Source organism: Anomaloglossus baeobatrachus, chromosome 2, assembly GCF_048569485.1.
Source record: "Anomaloglossus baeobatrachus isolate aAnoBae1 chromosome 2, aAnoBae1.hap1, whole genome shotgun sequence".
NCBI lineage: Eukaryota > Metazoa > Chordata > Amphibia > Anura > Aromobatidae > Anomaloglossus > Anomaloglossus baeobatrachus.
In genome coordinates, this window is record NC_134354.1 from 539,685,745 (window position 1) to 539,705,558 (window position 19,814).

General features: G+C 44.3%; 1 protein-coding gene across 1 annotated transcript in view; it reads right to left on the minus strand.

The window, feature by feature from the left end:
• Positions 1-646: 646 nt before the first annotated feature.
• The window catches only part of LOC142290360 (cytokine receptor-like factor 2), a 62,335-nt gene continuing 43,167 nt past the window's right edge, over positions 647-19,814 (minus strand). Inside the window, exons 5-6 of the mRNA XM_075334326.1 lie at positions 9,609-9,693; positions 647-1,721 (exon numbers count right to left, since the gene is read on the minus strand). Of these exons, the coding sequence (XP_075190441.1) occupies positions 1,476-1,721; positions 9,609-9,693 (331 nt within the window). The 3' untranslated portion in view covers positions 647-1,475. The remainder of the gene's footprint in view (positions 1,722-9,608; positions 9,694-19,814) is intronic.

The following is a 19,814-nucleotide window of genomic DNA, read 5'->3' on the forward strand; positions in this document are numbered from 1 at the left end:
TCATCACATCCAGCATTACAGAATGCTTCCGGCCACAGGGAATGATGGGAGGAAGTCAAATGTCCACAGGTCCTCTAAGCAAGCATTGCAGCAGGTCTTGCGCTCCACTGCACTGCCTCTCAGGAATCTGCCGGCGAGAAGAAATCGGTGTCGCCTGATGTGGTGAGTATGTTTGTGATCTGATGTGTGTGATCCGATGTTTCTGTGTGTGATCCGATGTTTGTGTGTGTGAGATCGGATGTATGTGGGGGTGCAATCACTGCAGGTCCTCTGCTCGGTATCTGGTAAGTGTGATTGCAGGGTGTGCACTGTCTATAATGAAGTGTCCTGCAGTATCTTTAACTTTTTTAGCTGCATGTACACCTCATTATTGAACCGTGGCTAGGGCTTATTTGCGATGTAGGGCTTATATTTATGCCTTGCTCCAAAAATGCTGAAAATCCCTGCTAGGGGAAGTCTTATTTTTGGAAAAACACAGGAGCAGTCTGCAACTAATCACAGATACAGGCATAGAGGGTGTGAATATTGATGAACCTTAATAAGCGGGCCCGGAGTTTTACTGCAGTGTGAACCTTCGGGAAGCACAGTATGTATAACTATCCTGCTCTTATTACCATTTAACTAAAGCTTGTAGCCCACATCATTTTTTTACAGTGATTTCCCTACCAATTAACTAAAATTTCTAGCACCCTACCGCTTACTACTGCCATTTTACAGCCCAGAAATTTCCATCCCTTTTGACTCATATGGAATTTGTTGTCCGAGGTCAAGTTCAGCTGCCGAACCCTATTTTTTTTTTTATTTTTTTTAGTCCATGCTGGTTTGACAAAACCCAATATCCAGGAGTTTACTCATCACTAAATTGATAACTGTAACTAAAACGCTTTAAATTCAATCAAATATCTTGCCATTTTTATTCTCATTTGATCACCAAAATGTGTTTCCATAATCTATTGAAAACAAATGTTTCAATTAATTAGCACAAAGTAAAAGTAGAGCAAATATTGCAAACTATATTGAAACATATATTGAAAATATGGTAACATTCTGGTAACTGGATTTTAACAAAACACTCTAGTTATTAAATGTAGCCCAATGTTCCTCAATCTGCCAGAGCTCTTTGATGAAGTACAGGTCAATGAAATTTTGTAAAACAGGTTTGTATGTAAATTTTGCTAGATATTTATTTTTCTGAGCTGTGAATATGGCTTTGGGTTTGATTTCCCATCGTTATGTCAAAAGCCAATGGCTTAGTGTGCATTTAAACACTATTTTTCAAAGAATTACATTGCAACCACTAAAATAAATGAGGCACTACAGAATCTGAGAGTCAAAAGTACCAGATCCATGTAAATGTTCATACTTTTAGCTCAGCATGTCTCATGGCATAGTGTAAATAATAATGTGTTGTCTGGCACATGAAACCCTCTTAATATTTCTTCAATATAGTATATCTATGACAAATAACTAGATTATTACAGCATTACATACATGCTTTCATTTAATGTAAAGTTCATGTTTGCTGTGCAAAGATTGGAAGCTTTCTCTTGTAGAGATACTGGTGTGATATTGTCCTCTTGTTCCTCGATAACAGGCTGATATACTGGTATGCTAAATTTATTTTCCATTATATATGATGATACTGGTTCATCGTTCTGCTCATCCATGACACAATCTACTACTTCTTGATGAGGGTCATTGGTTGCAGTCTTCATCCATTCCTTAATATTCAGAAATAAGAAAAAAATCAGATAAAAAAGGAAATTATGGGCACCAATATTGAAATTATTGGTTACCATTCTATATTTTGCATTGTGTAAACTTGACTCCCAACGATATTAAATCACAACCACATTTTAAAGGTTTTTCCAAGTATAATGTTTTTTTTAACTCAAAGGCTTTCACTGTGTATAAAAAAAACACCTTACTTATTCCCTACTGTATAGAGTGGCGCAGGAAGGTTGTCGTGGACGAGAGATTTACTCTGAAAACCTCTGCACGCTAAATAAAAATGCTGATCTTTGCTGAGTGTTTGGACTTTTGTCATGTGAGCTTTGAGCCCATGCAGGCCAGGACCAATGGTTTGTTTCAAACAAAAACTCTTTACTTTATTGTTTGCAACAATTTCACACTTCAGACAGGAGCACATATATTCCAGCACATTACAGTTCTACAAGGCATAATAAGACAGTCCTAGTTCCCACACAACCCAGTGCAGCGTTACAATACAACCTGTGACGGTCATCGTCCCTGGCAGCGGCGCCATGTCCAGTCTCCTAACAGGGGAGTGGATTAGACATGAGCAAACTTGTTCGAAAAAAGTTAATCAATCTCAAATTCGGCATGCGTCTTGGATCATTTGGATAGGGATCGGAATCACAAACGCTTGTTTTAAAAATCGTCAAAGTTCGGCTGTGTTTGTTAACTGTTCACGTTTACCACTATTGCAGAAATCATCCACTTCTGTTACCATAACAGCCATGTCAAGTATTGGAATGGCTGTGATTGGCTAGAGAAATCACTGTAAAAATGTAAAAAAAAAAAAAAAAAGCAAAATGGTTAAAGCAAGACATACTTACCAGTCCCCTCACGGCTGTAACACTACTTCCGGATCTGCTCATTAACCCTCATACATATTTACTGCAGTCCCAGCGTCTGTGATCGGTTGCAGCAAGTCAGACCGCGTACCCTCCCTGTGTGATAGCATCTGTGATTGGTTGGAATCATACATGCTGTCTGCATCCCTCGTAGTGTAAAAATAAAAAAATAAATTGATGTATTGTCCCTCCATTTTATGATACCCAGCATAGATAAAGTGTACGGTTACAGGGCGCAGCTCCCATCCGTGTGGTTATCTTGACTGTGTATCAAAATACAAGAGACTTCATGCGACGTTTTTAAATATTTAAGCAAATAATTTAAAAAACAAGCGTATGATTCCCCCCCCCAATTTTGATACCCAGCCATGATAAAGTTGGCAGGTTGGGGCTGGTATTCTCAGGCTGGGGAGGTCCATGGTTATTGACCCCCCCCCCCAGCCTAAAAATAGTAGCTTGCAGCCGCCCAGAATTGTTGCATCCATTAGATTGCACTGGTGCGATGGCAGTTGGAGTAAGATAAGGTGTTAATAACAGCTCATAGCTGTGACTTAACCCTATATTAGTAATGGTAGGCGTCTATACAGACTATCTGTCTGTAACTGTCACTCACTAGATTTTTACTCTCTTAACCCAACTCAACTGATTCTTCTAGAATGAACTGTCTCTAATGCTATTCTCCCATTGTTGGCTAGTCCCAACACTTAACAGTTACGGACTCTACAGCCTAGCAACTCTCGAATAAATACTGTGCAAAACATTACCAAATATAATCTTACATTACGCAGTACATTATCAACACTATATATCACAGGTTACACATTTCAATTCACATGACTCAACATTCACATAAGACACATGACATTCTTCACATTATACTACTCAACAACACAATGATGCAATTAGTGTCTTCAGGGGCAGGAATGTGACAGCAATACTCTTACATTCCTCCCCACTTTAACAATGGTCATGCTTGACCATTGAAACTCCTAGAAGACACCAATGCACACTACATAACATTAAAACAACAGTCCCTGCTTGTGTCTTCTGGACGATGGATGATGTTCTCTCCTCTTTTGGTTCAGAATAACCCTGGACCCCGAAACAAAGAGTCCAAGTTCTTTACAAGCAAGGGCTCTCATGCCCACAAAACAGCAACCAAAATGTTCCATAGCACAGTCCATCTGTCTTCATCACATTTTGGACATCTGGTTATCCATCACTCCTACCCACAACAGTAGTCCAATGGCCAACAAGTCCAGGAGGGGAAAGATTTAGAGTTGGATGGGACAGAGTCCATAAAGTCCATTATGGAACACAGGATACATGGGAGACTTGGGGCAGAGTCCATGGCTGTATGGGCAAAGTCCATGTCGATTAATGTAGGACCCTCTCACGGCCTAAAGTTCTGTAATCTAGCAGGGAGATGCGCAATATATGAAATTAAACAAAGGAAAAAGTCACACAAAAAGAGTTTGTCCATCTACGTCCAACAACAAAGAGTTCCAGATTCGAGATACTCAGGGACTTAAAACTGTCCCCATCAAGGGTGCAACTGGCAAAATCAGGGCCTCCACACATCTGAATCCCTTTTTAATTTTCTTCTCGGCAGCTTGGTCTGACACTCCTTCTTACATTGATTGAGGACATAACTCCCATAGGTCTTCCAACTCTTCTGCAGGTGAGGGTAGCACTCCCTTTTCTCACATTGACTCGGGACACAAGACTTCTAGGGTTCCAGGCATCTGGACAACAGCTGACCTTCCAGCCATGACATGGATCACAGCCAGTCCCTGCACAACTTAGGGTTCACCCTGCTGATCCCTCATAGGTAGTCAGGGTGCAGTTTCAAGCTGGCTGGCTTCCACAGACTTCCCCTATTGTCTTGTCTGCCCAGAAGTTGTTTTAACATTGGTCAGGAATTTGCGCATTACACCGACTATGAACCAACCTTGGGAACTGTCAAGAATGTTACTCATGTGCCTTTTTTGAGCAGCCTCCCCTGTTTTAACAGATGTCCATTTTCCACCATTTTCTGTTCCACAAATAACTGGTGACAAGTCCCAAACTGGCAGATATAACCGAGTCCTCACATCAGGTCACACCATTAGATTGTGCCACTAGAGACCAGATTTAGGTAATGCTTTGCAAAAGAAATGTCCAACCTCTCCATCATTTGGGTATTAGCCCTTTTCTGGTCGGCCTCAGATATTCTCAGGCCTCCAAGGTTGCTAACAAACTGCTGAATCTCAGCTGTAGTTCTCTTCCCGTGTTAAAGCCAGAGGATAAAGCAGTGTTCCCAAGACCAATTCTTTTTTAATACCAGAGCATCTCCATGCTGGACCCAAGGGGCAGGCCTCAGCTTCTCATAGACTTGACTAGTTCTATTGAACACCAAACAAAAACGCCTAAGAGCAATATGTATTGATTTAATTATTAAAATACAGTAACCAAACTATGTAGGTTTATTGATACTCAATATACTTCAGACAAAGTCATGTGAGTTTAGTGCAAAAGAAGGCAAACAACTGGTGAATGGATAGTGGGATATAAGTTAATATCAGCCGATTCCTATAAGGTAGTAACAAGGGATGGACCAGCAAGGACTAGCTGCTCCCTCCCTTTTACCTTCCTACCAGTGGAGGTGCACCATACTGTTTTGGGTAACCCCTGCTTCCCATTGGCTGTCCCTATTCTATCCCTAAAAGTCTATTGTTGCCAAAGGTAGGCGCCCATCACCAAGGAAAGATATATAAAGTGCCAAGTCGTCGCAAGTCAGTATACAATATTCAAAGATGATTTCCATCAATTGATAAATAATGAACAATACAATATTGACCAAAAGTTTAAACACACCTCATTCAATGAGTTTTCTTTATTTTCATGACTCTGAAATTTGTAGATTCCCATTGAAGGCATCAAAACTATGAATTAACACATGTGGAATGAAATACTTAACAAAAAAGTGTGAAACAACTGAAAATATGTCTTATATTCTAGGTTCTTCAAAGTAGCCACCTTTTGGTTTGATTACTGCTTTGCACACTCTTGGCATTCTCTTGATGAGCATCAAGAGGTAGTCACCGGCAATGGTTTCCACTTCACAGGTGTGCCCTGTCAGGTTTAATAAATGGGATTTCTTGCCTTATAAATGGGGTTGGGACCATCAGTTGTGTTGTGCAGAAGTCTAGTGGATATACAGCTGATAGTCCTACTAAATAGACTGTTAGAATTTGTATTATGGCAAGAAAAAAAGCAGCTAAGTAAAGAAAAACGAGTGGCGATCATTACTTTAAGAAATGAAGGTCAGTCAGTGCGGAAAAATTGGGAACACTTTGAAAGTGTCCCCAAGTGCAGTGGGAAAAACCATCAAACGCTACAAAGAAACTGGCTCACATGAGGACCGCCCCAGGAAAGGAAGACCAAGGGTCACCTTTGCTGCGGGGGATAAGTTTATCTGAGTCACCAGCCTCAGAAATCGCAGGTTAACAGCAGCTCAGATTAGAGACCAGGTCAATGCCACACAGAGTTCTAACAGCAGACACATCTCTAGAACAACTGTTAAGAGGAGACTTTGTGCAGCAGGCCTTCATGGTAAAATAGCTGCTAGGAAACCACTGCTAAGGACAGGCAACAAGCAAAAGAGACTTGTTTGAACTAATGGAAATCTGTGCTTTGGTTTGATGAGTCCAAACTTGAGATCTTTGGATCCAACCACCGTGTCTTTGTGCGACGCAGAAAAGGTGAACGGATGGACTCTACATGCCTGGTTCCCACTGTGAAGCATGGAGGAGGAGATGTGATGGTGTGGGGGTGCTTTGACAATACCAGCCTCCAGCCATGTGGCTTTATCCTGGCTGATATCAAATATGGGGGAACAGCATTTTTTTTTTATTTATTTATTTATTTTACTGCACGATATAGGCCGTCGGCAGTGATTGGTTGCTGTGAGACAGCTGTCACTCATCGTGGGGGCGTGTCTGACTGCAACCACTCATGGGCGCCGGTGGGCGGGAAAAGCACGGAATACCTGATTGAATAATGAAGCGGCAGCCATTTTCTAAAGAGGAAAAGATGCCGCAGATTTCTGACAGCCATGCAGCAAGATGCCCGTGATCGGTGAGTAGGAAAGAGAGAGGGATTGTGCTGGGGACGAAGGACGTATGCAGATAGCAACGTGTGCACATAGCCTTTAGTGTGAAAAGCCACGTTTTTGTTGATCGAACCGTTCTCGAACCTAACTCGAACTGTCGAGCTTTTAGCAAAAAGCTCGAGTTCGAGCTCGAGCTCGAATACCCCCCAAAATCACTCGAACATGAAATTGACGAACCTCGAACATCGCTCATCTCTAGTTATAAATGAATTATTGTAACTAGTGGAAAATGTGCACTGAAATACTTGAGTGCTCGGTACTCGAATCGAGCAGGTTGGATGCTCTGACAGGCTCAACTTGAGTACCGAGTATAATGGAAGTCAATGGGAAACTCAAGCATTTTGCCGGAAGATCCTAACAGGATTGCTTTGGAGGCAGGAAAATCACTGAAACGTATGGAGACAGAGCTCCAATAGAATGGGAAAGGTATGGAGAAGATGCCTCTCTGATTCCCAGGTCACTGCTGGGAATTAAATACATAATTTTAAAAAATGAGCAAAGGTAAAACAGCTTTGGACATTCTCAGCCTAAAAATACCAGCTCGCAGCTGCCCTGAAATTGGTGCATCACGTTAGATGCGCCGATTCTGGCACTTCGTCTAGCTCTTCCTGTTTGCCCTAGTGCGGGGTACAATCGGGGTAATATCTTTTGGGCTTGATGTCAGCTCTGTAATGTAATTCTGGTAATAATTAGTGTGCACACTGCCAGATGTGTTGGTGCCAGTAGATGGGATGCAAGATCCCCCGTAGTATTTCTGTGTGGAAATTACTGCACTCTTCAAAGCGTTTCATGCAATTTTTGGCTTTTTATTTTATACAGACAGGTGATGGACAGGTGAGGGTACAGGACAAAGGTGACACAAGGGACGTTTCAACCTATGTAGGTCTTTTTCATAACGTCGCTCGATCGAGTAATGAGAGCACACAAGCATTCCGATGCTCAATTGAGTATCAAGCAGTGGTGGGCACGCTTGCTTATCACTAATTATAACCATGGTAGAGATTTAGCATTGGCACACAAGCTTTAGGTTACACTAAGGAATTCCCTATGATATTGTAGTTTTGGAAGGAAAAACTGAAGATTGAAGCTACTGAAAAGATTTATTCTACTACCATTATAATGTACAATTTTTTTATGTGATGTTAATGCTACCATTCTCCTAAATCTGGCAATGTTTGATTTTTTATCCTGTGCGTCTCGATTTCTGAGATATAGTTAACGTTAGTACACCCCTCATATTTTTATAAATATTTTATTATATCCTTTCATGAGACAACACTGAATATTTGACTTTGACACAATGAAATGTAGTCAGTATACACCCATAAGTGAAAATGGCAAAATGGCAAAATTGAGCCCAATTAGCCATTTCCCTCCACCCCTGTGTCATGTAATTCATTAGTGTTACAAGGTCGCAGATGTGAATGGGGAGCAGGTGTGTTAAACTTATAATGGTTACTAGCAGTTCAACATGGCAACTCATGGAAAAGAATTCTCTGAGGATGTGAAAAAAATTAAATGTTTCTCTGCATAAAGATGGTCTAGGCTATAAGAAGATTGCCAACTCCCTGAAACTGAGCTTCAGCATGATGGCCAAGACTATACAGTGTTTAAAAAAGCAGGTTCCACGCACAACAGGCCTCGCCATGATTGACGGAAGAAGTTCACTTTATGTCCTCAGCATCATATTCAGAGATTGTCTTTTCAAAATAGATGTATGAATCCTGCCAGCATTGCTGCAGAGGTTATAGTGGTGTCGGGGTGCTCAGACCATATGCTGTACAATCTATCAGATTGGTCTGCATGGCTTTCGTCCCAAAAGTAAGCCTTATCTAAAGATACAAAAACTTGTGAACAAGAAGGGGTATTTATCATGTAAGTAAAACTACTGTACCACAGTTGTGAAAAAGTATACAGTTTTTATTATTACAAAAAGTGCAAATATCAAAAATCACATGTGATGACAGTTAGTAGTTAGACATACATAGTTAAAATCCAATTAGATGAGACAGAGAGAGAAAAAGGTCCCAGGGAGGGAGACAGACTACCCCTTAACTAAAACTGATAAGAAAGTAGTATTACTATATCCTGGGGGGCATATAAGTAACCAAAAGATATCAATAGTATACCCCCTGGGCTAGTGGAGTGATGGAATGTCCATACATTAAACAGTAACCAACAGAATAAGGTCCAAATCAGGGCCTGAGTACACCAGTATGTAACACCACCAGAATATTCTCAGAAAAAAAAAAAAATCATACAGTGGTGGGTAAATTGGCACCTGAAGGACCTACCTGTGGTATGTATAGCACCCAGAAAGGGAGTCTGTCAGCCTCACATGTGGACCCGGTTCCGACACGTGTTTCGCATGTGCTTCAACGGGAGACGATGATGCACAAGAAAGCCCACAAACAGTTTGCTGAAGACAAGCTGTCTATGGACATAGATTACTGGAACCATGCCCTGTGGTCTGATGAGATCAAGATTAACTTATTTGGTTCAAATGATGTTAAGCATGTGTGGTTGCAACCATGTGAAAAGTACAAAGACAAGCCTGTCTTGCCTACAACCAAGCATGGTGGTGGGAGTGTCATGGTTTGGGGCTGAACGAGCGCTGCCGGTTAGGTGGAAGGAGGGAGGCAGACCCAGTATTACAGAATTAGGTTCATGGATAACTACTTAGAAAGCTTAAGAGAATAATTTTAAAAGAGGTTTACATCGGTATGGAGCAAATTAGGTAATTGGAAGGGTAAACAAAACACTTTATTTGATTGTATAGTCTGGTTTGGTGGTTGCAAGCGGATAAACCACCAAATATGCTACTTATTTTAGCTAGTGCTCATAATATATATAGTTACCTGAAAGTATCCATTGTGACTGTCAAACAAGTTCTGAAATGAATTCTTTGGATCAGGTACTTTTGGAAATATGCAGCTCTTTATTCTGAGGAAAGAACACCCACAGGCAAATCATTTTGAAAAACATTTCAGCTTTTATCTATCCCAGACATGGGTGCAATCTTTAATGAAACTGTGACTTCCTGTCTGTGCAGTGTACCGATGTGTTATCTGATGTCATGGAGTGTACTGTACAGTACTATATGAGAATATTACTAAAGACAAATAGGAACCAGATTTACTGTACCAAACATTGAAGGGAACCTGTCAGGTCCTCAGTGCACCCAGAACCATCAACAGTTCTGGGTGCATATTTATAATTTCTTCCTGTATATAATAGCATATAAAAACAGATATTTAGTAAAACTATTTTTTAAGATCATTTATTATATGCTAATGATGGTAGTGACTAGTTGCAAGGGCACTAGTTCCCCAGACTACACATAATATTAAAATAATTAAATCAAGCCATATTTTCCATTTGCAGCTATATCGGTCAGTGAGCACACACCCGGTCGTGCAAAGCTAGATGTACTTAAAGGGAGTATTAATCTAGGAGGGTGAGGTATAGCCCAAGATGATTTTACTCGTTAAAGGGATGTCACTGTGATGTATAAATAGCGGCCAGGTCATAAATCCCTAGTCTTTCTCCTTCCTAGCCGCGGAGGTTAATATGCCATACAGTTTTGGGCACCCCCGCTCAACGTCGGCTATCCCTAGTACACCCTAAAACCTAACTGTGTGCCAAAAATTGACCCAAAGCCCAACCCTAGGTAAGTCCCACACTGCTCCTGCCCGACCTAGTATGCTAACCCCACCGGCATTGTCATCAGAAGCCGGTGTGATGCCTGATATGGTGCCTGATGCGATGCCTGATGCGATGTCCAATGCGACGTCCAGTGCGATACCTGGTGGGACGTCTGGTGCGATGCCCACGGCCAGACCAGAGCAGGCCGCAATGCCTCCTGTCCCGACCAGACCAGACCAGACCGCAACGCCTCCTCTCCCAGTTGCCCGACCAGAGGTGGTCACAGCGCCCCAGTCGTTGACTGAGGAACCGGGTCCTGCGACCCGATCTGAAGAAGACACAGTGCCCCCTCAGCCAGAGAGAGGACCGAAGCTTTTGCCCTGGACTGACCTGTTTGCCAGCTGCATGGGCCACAGGCCGTCGACCCAACCGGAAGAGGTCGCAGCACCCTCTCCCAGGGACGGAGAAGAGGCCCTACAGCCATCATTGCTGATCCCCAGCTGACAGGAGGAGGTTGCAGCACCCTCTGCGAGAGAGGGAGGCCATGAAGTCGCGCTGCTGTCCCCCCAATGACCGGAGGAGGTTGCAGCCCCCCCTGCCAGGGAGGAAGACCTGGTTGCATATAACCCCGGCATGTATGTGACCTGGTTACATGCTGATGACCAGGTGATGGTAATGCGGAACCAAGCCCGCAGAGGACAGCGGCGTGTGAGAGCCAGGCACCCCCTTGTGCAGTCCACCCCAGAGAGAACGCAAGTGGAGGCCCGGGACCTGCAGAAAAATCAGTCCCTGCGGTGGACCGGATTCCAGTCTCGAGGTCCCCTCCACAAAGGAGTAGTGGAGGAGTTTAACTGCCGAACGGGGTATGGGTTTATTGTAGAGGCCGGGGATAAAGAAGACATCTTTGTGTCTCGGCAGGACGTACAGTCCCACCTACAGCGGGGTCACCCAGGTCGTGATCTATATGTGGGGGATGTAGTCGAGTTCACAAGACATATGGGAGAAAGAGGCTGGTTTGCCTTGGACGTGGTACAGCGTCCAAAGGAAACCATAGTGAGCTCAGACTCCACCCTCACCGCTTCTACCAGGTCCCCAGAGTCATCACCACCAGGGGACACCCAAAAGCCAACCTCCAGGTATCAGAGCACTGAAAATACGAGCCCTGGTCTTGAGAGGTGAAAATCTGTTTAGTTTAAAAAGTATAGTTTAAAAATGTCTTTGTTATGACCAGTTAAGTAACATTTAAGAATGTGCCCGCAAGGACTTTTGCGAGAACCTTTTAAAATATCCTTAAGCACCAGGTTACGTGCACTTTAAAAATGGACCACAGGTTATGAACTGGCTATAACCACAAACTCTCACAGTGTAAAAAGTTACCTCAGAGGTACCAACCCCAGAGTGTGACTGTCTATAGGGCACAGCTCTGCACCACCAGGGAGCACGCCTGTTTATGGGGCCTGCTCTCCAACACACGGAAGCTTGTACGCCTGTTTAAGGGGCCTACCCTACACCACCCTCCTCAGGAGAGGAAGATTGGAGGAAAGGTCTGGGATACAGATGGCCCAGACCTGGTCACCAAAGGGACCAGTGACCTGCCTCCTGGAAGGTTCTGGGTGGGACCAGGATTTGTGGGTGGTGGTGGAATGGTACCTGGTATGTGTAAATGTAAATATATCCCCTGTGTGGGAAAAGTTTGTATTTAATTTCTTGTCTTTGCAGCCCGAGGACGTGCTGTTGATAACCAAGGGGGAATGTGGCGCCCTTAACCTGGTCAGGCACCACTGAGTACTGCACCCATGCTGGGTCAGTACGTCCAGGTAATTCTAAAGGCTGGAATAGGGTGTGTACGCACAGACACATAGCAACCAGGTCTCCCACACCGTAGAGGGAACCCTTGGGCAGACCCAAGAGGGGGCTTGCCTCCACATCTCAGCTAGGGATGTAGGGGAGGGGCTGGAAGATAAGGTTGCAGCGGCCATCAGGAAAATCAGAGGAGAGCCAGTAGGGTAGCGGAGAGCGAAAGGAGTTGCAGAAGGAGAGAGATGCGCGCAGACATGCTAGTCAGACCCTGCACGTGTAGTAGCCATTGGCGGGGGAGAACGGTTACCAGAAAGTCAGTCAGAAAGATGCTGAGGAAGTCAGCTGGTCGAGTACGGGGACTCCTGGTGGCCAGGCATGCACAGGGAACAGGTCCCTAGAGTAGACGTCCATTTATTGATCTGCTAAACCTGCTGGTGAGGGGAACCACAAGTCCCTCACCAACCAACTAGAGTCCGAGCCTCAGCAGCAACGAGAGGGCCCATAAGGGGGATCGAGCCTGGAGCCATCTACCTTGGTCCACGCTGCCGGCAAACGGGCTAAAAAGGGGAGAAAAGGTTGTAGCGACTTCCCTGGATAAATCCCACGGTATTTCAAGTCAGGGTTTATCTAAAACAAGAAGTGCTAGGAAGGCGAGTTAGCGATTACCCTTAGATGAGCCTGAAGGATACCTGTTTTTTCCTGGTTTATCTCAGCATCGCCCAGGTTATCTCACAAAAACAACTTAAAGTGAGTAAAGAACAGTTGAAAGACATCTTGGACTGAGAGTAAGTTATTCTGGGACCTGTTGTTCCACACACCCGAGCCCCTGGGGCCATCCTCACTCACGGGAGGCCACACCATCAGACTGCAGACTCCATCAGCCCCAGATGCTCGTTAAATCTGCAGTGGTGGTCACCCATATCCCTGACCGCAAACCGTGAGTGGCATCACGACTCCTATGTAAATAAACCCGACATACCTGTAGCCAGAGATACCAACAGGTGGGCGACACACTAACATTCAACTTCTTAACATGGGTCTATATCTATATTATGATAGTTCCCCCTCCTTCCTATAAAGTACCCTTATTGACTTTAGCTCTTTTCCTATGTAATGGTTAGTTCCTCTCCATTCGTCTGCTTCTATTGAGTTGTTCTGGTGTCTATTCAAGGTTTCTGTCTGTCACCACCCCAGAGTTAATGGAGTAGCTAAGGCAGCGGTAGTCTAAGAACAATAGTGCATATGTATAGTGGCGTTTACCTGGCCACTGCTCCAATGCTGATGTGTTACATGCCAATGTTTCAATGCTATTTATGTGCAGTATGCGAATACATTTTTTTGTTATTTACAGAATTCTGCACCTTTAAGATTATTAATGATAATTTCTGAGACTAGCCAGACACTGTGTGTAGTTTGGGTAGATGGGATATTGTGGCATAAGGTAAAGAGCATTAATGACTATATCCTAGCTGTGTGTTTGGAAACCACTTTCAGCATCTTCCTGTATTGCCGACCTAAGTGGTTTATTATTATGGCTCATCAGTGTGTAATTTAAATACTAATATAGTTGTGCAATTTACATGTTTACGATCATTAGGGTGCGTGCCCACAATCAATTTGCAGTTACAATTACAATTTGCAGCGTTTTGGATGTAGTGTGTTTTTGCTGCATCAAAAAAGCTGCGTTGTACAGTACAAGTATAGTGGACGGGATTTCTAGAAATTCTGTTCCCACTGTGCTTGATTTTTCTGCAGCAAACACTGACCTGCGGTGCGGCTTTCCAGACCGCAGCATGTCAATTGTCTGCTGCAGATTCATATGCGTCCTCTGTAGGGAGAACACAAGCGAGAGACCGCAGCGCACTGAACCCTGATCGTGGGTACAAGCAGCTGCGGTCTCCTGCATTCTCCTGCGGAGGAGACTCGCAGCCCTGCAGGTCCAGGATGCAGTGAGTCCTTATTGTGGGCACATACCCTTAGGGAGTTTATAAAAACCTATCACATTAAAAAATAGCAAAATCAATTATGTCTATTACAACTCTTAAAGGCTAGTGAAAGACTGTTTACTTGTATTCACATTTTCCAACATTTTTGTGTACACTAGCCCATTCACCTCTCTATCGCTTCACTTCTCATTCATTAACAGCAGGAGTAAAGAAGACATGGCTTACTGTAACCTTCTATTGATTTTAGAGATAAAATCAAGGAGCAAAACAAGTAGGATGATTATGAACACAGAGACCGCAAATTTAAAGGGTATTTCTTTGTGAAATACAGTAGTAGTTGAAGATGGCTGCTAAATTAGTTGGTCAGAAGTGACTCTACTATTAAGCCTCTGGAATCAGTGGCTTTTCCAGAGGGTGAGCAGGGCATTTACCCAGGTACAGCCTGGAGAAGGGCATTGGCAGGTTGCTTAATGTGGTGGTCCAAAGTGTCTCCACAGTAACTGCATTTTGCTGCCCCCCTCAATAGCGGCAGTTGGCCGTTCTTTTAGCCGGCTGTCAAATTGGTTGCTGGCTCAAAGATGGTGTAGTTTGCCAGCTCCCAGCAATCAGTTGTGCTGGAGTTGCGTCTTTCAGATGCAAGTACAATTGCAGCCATGATTGCCAGGACCTCCAGGTCAGCACAATGTCAGGTCAACTGATCACGCTGTTGATGTCACTCACTGACACCGCATAGGCTGCTGATAGCCTGACAGCCTTGGTGGTATGTGCTCCAGTGGAGCGGAAGAGTTATTGTAAATAGGGGAATGGTGGGAAGAAATTGAAATATGAGGAACAAGTATGGGGGGAGCAGGTGGGTGGAAATGTTATACAGACACAGTATGGGGTGCAAGAGGGGAAGAAATTTGAGGACTGTAATACTATTGTACGTTCTGAGGATTTCGATAGCGTTAGGGCAATGACAACCAGAGACGAGTTCTTGGTACAAGATGTTTATAATATGTAACCACGGTAGGTACAGAACGGAACAAACACAGCAGAACAAGCACACGAAATACTTTCCCACAACGGAGCGAAGGGAATTCCCGGGGCCACGCACCGGACTCCCCCAGGGAGACCACCAGAGCGAACCCCTATACAGGGACTGTCCAGCAATCACCCCGGAAGGCCTAAATGCGCAGCAGCCGGGACACAAGGGGCAAGTGGTAAAGTCCAGGAGTGTCCGTACGGGATGATAGTCCAGAGTGGTTACAAACCGGAAGGAACCGGGCAGAAGTGCTGACCACAGACGGCAGACGGAGTCCAGGCACAGCTTGAAGAAACCGGGTATGGTCCAGAGTCGGTCGGTGTTCTTTCAGGAGGATCCAAGGCAATCAGGAATTAGAAGCAGCAAGGCAGGAGCACACAGCAAGCAGTATACTCAGGCACTGGACTAGGCTTAGAGGCGGCCTTTTAAGCAGCTGGACAGGAAGTAGGGCAACAGAACAGTAAACTCCATGTTAACCGAGGGCAAGCTCTTGTCAAAAGAGAACTGGAAAACCCGGAAACCTGACAAGGACTGTATGCAGAGTGAGGGGGGGAATTTGAGGACACAGTATGGACAGCAAGGGAGCAGGATAGGTGTGGATACAGTATGGCAAGCTGGATGGGGATGGGTGTGGATACAGTATAGGAAGGAAAGGGGGAATGTATTTGAACACAGTATGGAAAGCAAGGGAAGATGAGACCAGAGGTAGTGAGGTAAGGGATGAGAAAAATTTGAGGAGGCACATAATAGGAACTGGGTAACGTGTGGAAGTTGGTATGAAGAGAGGGCAGCATGGGGGGGACAATGTGAGGGCATAGCTAGGAAAGGATAGTATGCCAAGGAGGAAGAGTGTGATGAGTAGGCACAGTGTAAACATTGGGCAGTATAGTGGGGATACAGTATAGAGGACAGTCTGAAGAGGGGGCTCAGTATGGAACGGAGTGCAACATATTGTGTGCAATGAACACAGTGAGGGGCAATTATTTATTCAGGGATAGAGATGAGCGGACCCATGGAAGTTTGGTTAGGCGGTTGCAGCTGGACTTTTGAAAAAGTTCAGTTTTGGACTCCGACTTGACCTGAAACCCAATGAAAGTCACTAATTGGGCAGTTTGGGTCTCCCTCCGCATACAGCAAGCCATAAAGTTTTTTTACATTTTTGGGTGAATGCACATTACATCCATTATCCACTACATCCAATTATGCTGTTGTTACCCCCAGTGTGAGCCGATCAAACACTGCAAGCAGCCCACACTGGGCTGTGCACTGAGCGTAACTGAGTACAGTGATGCTCCCGCAAGTGGTTTGTGTACGTAAAGCACCCGCTCTCTGAACTTGAACTCTGTTTTCTTTGTAAAGTCTGTGTTTGGTACCTTGTGGTTCCTGTGAGGTCCACTGTCTAATGATAATTGATAACAATTCACAGTATCTCCTTACCATTGTTAAGGACATACAAATGTATGTGGGACCAACCTTGTATTTCAGTTGATGTATCAGTATACTGATAATGGTTTTGAAGCTATGTTTGTGTACTGATGGGAGTTATATGGATGTATTTCTGTGCTGCTGGTGGTTCTCATGATCAATTTTTGTACTGCTGGTGGTTCTGAAGATGAATTTCTGTACTCCTGATGCTTCTTAAAAGGAATTTTTGTACAGCTGGTGGTTCTGGTTATGTATTAATGTACTGATGGGGGTTCTAATTATGTATTTCTGTACCTGTGGTTCTTCTGGTGATCTATTCCTGTGCTGAATACATTATTAGTTCTGATCCTGTACATGTGTAACAATTCATGACTAGTAGTAAGATTACATGATACATGACTATGTTAATAAAGTATGATGACAAGTCAAGAGTTACTATGTTTTTTTTATGTTTTTTTTATTTTAGGAGCATTGAAGGGCATGTCCAAGGTTGTGATGAGTATGCAGTTACTCTATGTGACTGCAGACTTATGAATTCTAACAGTGCATTCACTGCAAGCTGTCAGGATTCTCTGGTGCAGGTGGTGAGAGTGGATGGTCACAAAACCGCAAGTATGTGATTTGCATACATGCAGTCATGTGACCACTACATATGCATGGCCTTACTCTATGAAGATGAATTGAGCGAGGCTGGAAACTTCTAGTCAGAATGTGGTCTGAAATATACAAATTGCATACTTGTGATCACGTGACCATCCACTCTAGCCTCTAGCAAGGGATACTCCTAAAAGTGTGAAGTGCATATGCCATGAGAATTTAGACTAACATGTCAAACCTGGACAACCTCTTTAATTATAAAATTTTGTAATATACTCACTGTCAGGATTCAGCTCTGCTTTGTGGTTCCAGCAGTCATCACATGCCTATTCCACTCATGCAATTTTGAAACTCACATTTATGTGACAACTGGTTTATCTTCTTGCTTCTCTGTTTTTCACTGAATATTGACAGAATTATGAAGACCAGTTTGTCTGCACATAACTGTAAGGTGGGCTTTACATGCTGCGACATTGCTAGCAATTGCTAGCGATGTCGAGCGCGATAGCACCCGTCCCCGTCGCACATGCGATATGTGGTGATTGCTGCCGTAGCGAACATTATCGCTACGGCAGCTTCACACGCACATACCTGGTCGGCGAAGTCGCTGTGACCGCCGAACAATATCTCCTTCAAGGGGAAGGTGCGTTCGGCGTCACAGCGACGTCACGGCGACGTCACTAAGCAGCCGGCCAATAGAAACGGAGGGGCAGAGATGAGCGCAACATAACATCCCGCCCACCTCCTTCCTTCCGCATTGTCGGTGGAGGCAGGTCAGGAGATGTTTGTCGTTCATGCGGTGTCACACACAGCGATGTGTGGTGCTGACGACAAATGATGACAAACGGTGAACGACAAATAACATCATACCGGCAGCAGCAGCGATATTATGAAAAGGTGCGACTTGTCACCGATCAACGTTTTTTGACATTTTTGCGATCGGTGATCGTCGCTCCTAGGGTTTACACACTGCGATGTCGGTAACGGCGCCAGATGTGCGTCACTAACGACGTGAACCCGACGATATATCGTAACCGATGTCGCAACGTGTAAAGCCCACCTAAGTGTTCAATATGAATGAGCAATCACATAACAACTAATCAAACTGCTAGGTTAGGAATGAGGCAAACTGAATTCTTGCCCCAGGTACTGGAATGCCTAGATACACCTCTACTTGGAACCATAGCATGCAGACAAGAAGATATGTCATCCCAATGCAACATTGCAAGTAATAAATATTGATTATAATGTTGCTTCCTCTTGGAGGACATTTCAACATATTAATCAGACGTAGGGTATGTGCTCACAGAGTTTGTTAAGTAGTTTGGGTTGTTGGTCTGCTCCAAAGAAATACCTGAAGAATCGTTTAAAAATGCGTGAAAGACACGTCCTATTCATTTCTATTGTAAGCCGATACCCCTCCTCATTTGCATATTGAGGTCTCCCCAGCTTCTAATTGGCAGTGCTTGGTTCTCAGAGTGAACACTGTCTGAGGCCCGCAACACACATCTGTGCCTCCGATACATGTTTGGTACGTTTTTGCACGTAACGGAGACACGGAGACCCATGTTATTCTATGGGTGATGGCACACACACGTAAAATCACACGGAACGTGTGTCCGTGTGATAAGTACGCGTGTGCGTTTTCCCGCACGGACAACATGTCCGTTTTTGGCCGGCAGCACGCAGGCACGGACCCGCTATAGTCTATGGGTCCGTGCCTGCACGGACCGAACAAGGAGTATGTCCGTGTTCAGCAAGTTTCGTCCGTGTGCGTTTTTAAACGAGCAATCTATTTTTTTTTTCTTTTTTATTAAAGTCAGTCTACTTACCTTTTTTTCTGCTGTTCTCAGTCATACTTACATAGGCGCTCGGTCTTTTTCTTCCCCCGGCTCATACTTACCAATCCCCGATCACCAGCACGGCGAGGAACAGCTGTGCCGAAAATACACGGCTTCAATTCATTTGAAAATGCCGGCCGCTCATTAATCAATCTCATATTCCCTGCTTCCCTCGTCCACAGGCGCCTATGATTGGTTGCAGTCAAACACGCCCCCACGCTGAATGACAGCTGTCTCACGGCACCCAATCACAGCAGCCGGTGGGCGGGTACATACTGTGCAGTGAAATAAATAAATAATTAATTTAAAAAAACGGCGTGCGATCCCCCCCATTTTTAAACCAGCCAAGATAAAGCCATACAGCTGAAGGCTGGTATTCTCAGGATGGGGAGCCCAACATTATGGGGAGCCCCCCAGCCTAACAATATCAGCCAGCAGCCGCTCGGAATTGCCGCATACAATAGATGTGACAGTTCTGGGACTCTACCCGGCTCTTCCCGATTTGCCCTGGTGTGTTGGCAATCAGCCCCAATGATTAAGCTGCAAGTTAAAGTAAATAAACACACACAACAAAAAAAGCCTTTATTTGAAATAAAAAACAATAACAAATTCCCTCCATCACCAATTTATTATGCCCCAAATACCCAGCCATGTCCGGCGTAATCTACGGAGGTCCCGTGTCGCTTCCAGCTCTGCTACATGAAGGTGACAGGAGCTGCAGAAGAACACCGCCGCACCTGTCAGCTCCATGCAGCAACTGAGGTGAGTAGCGCGATCAGCTCAGCT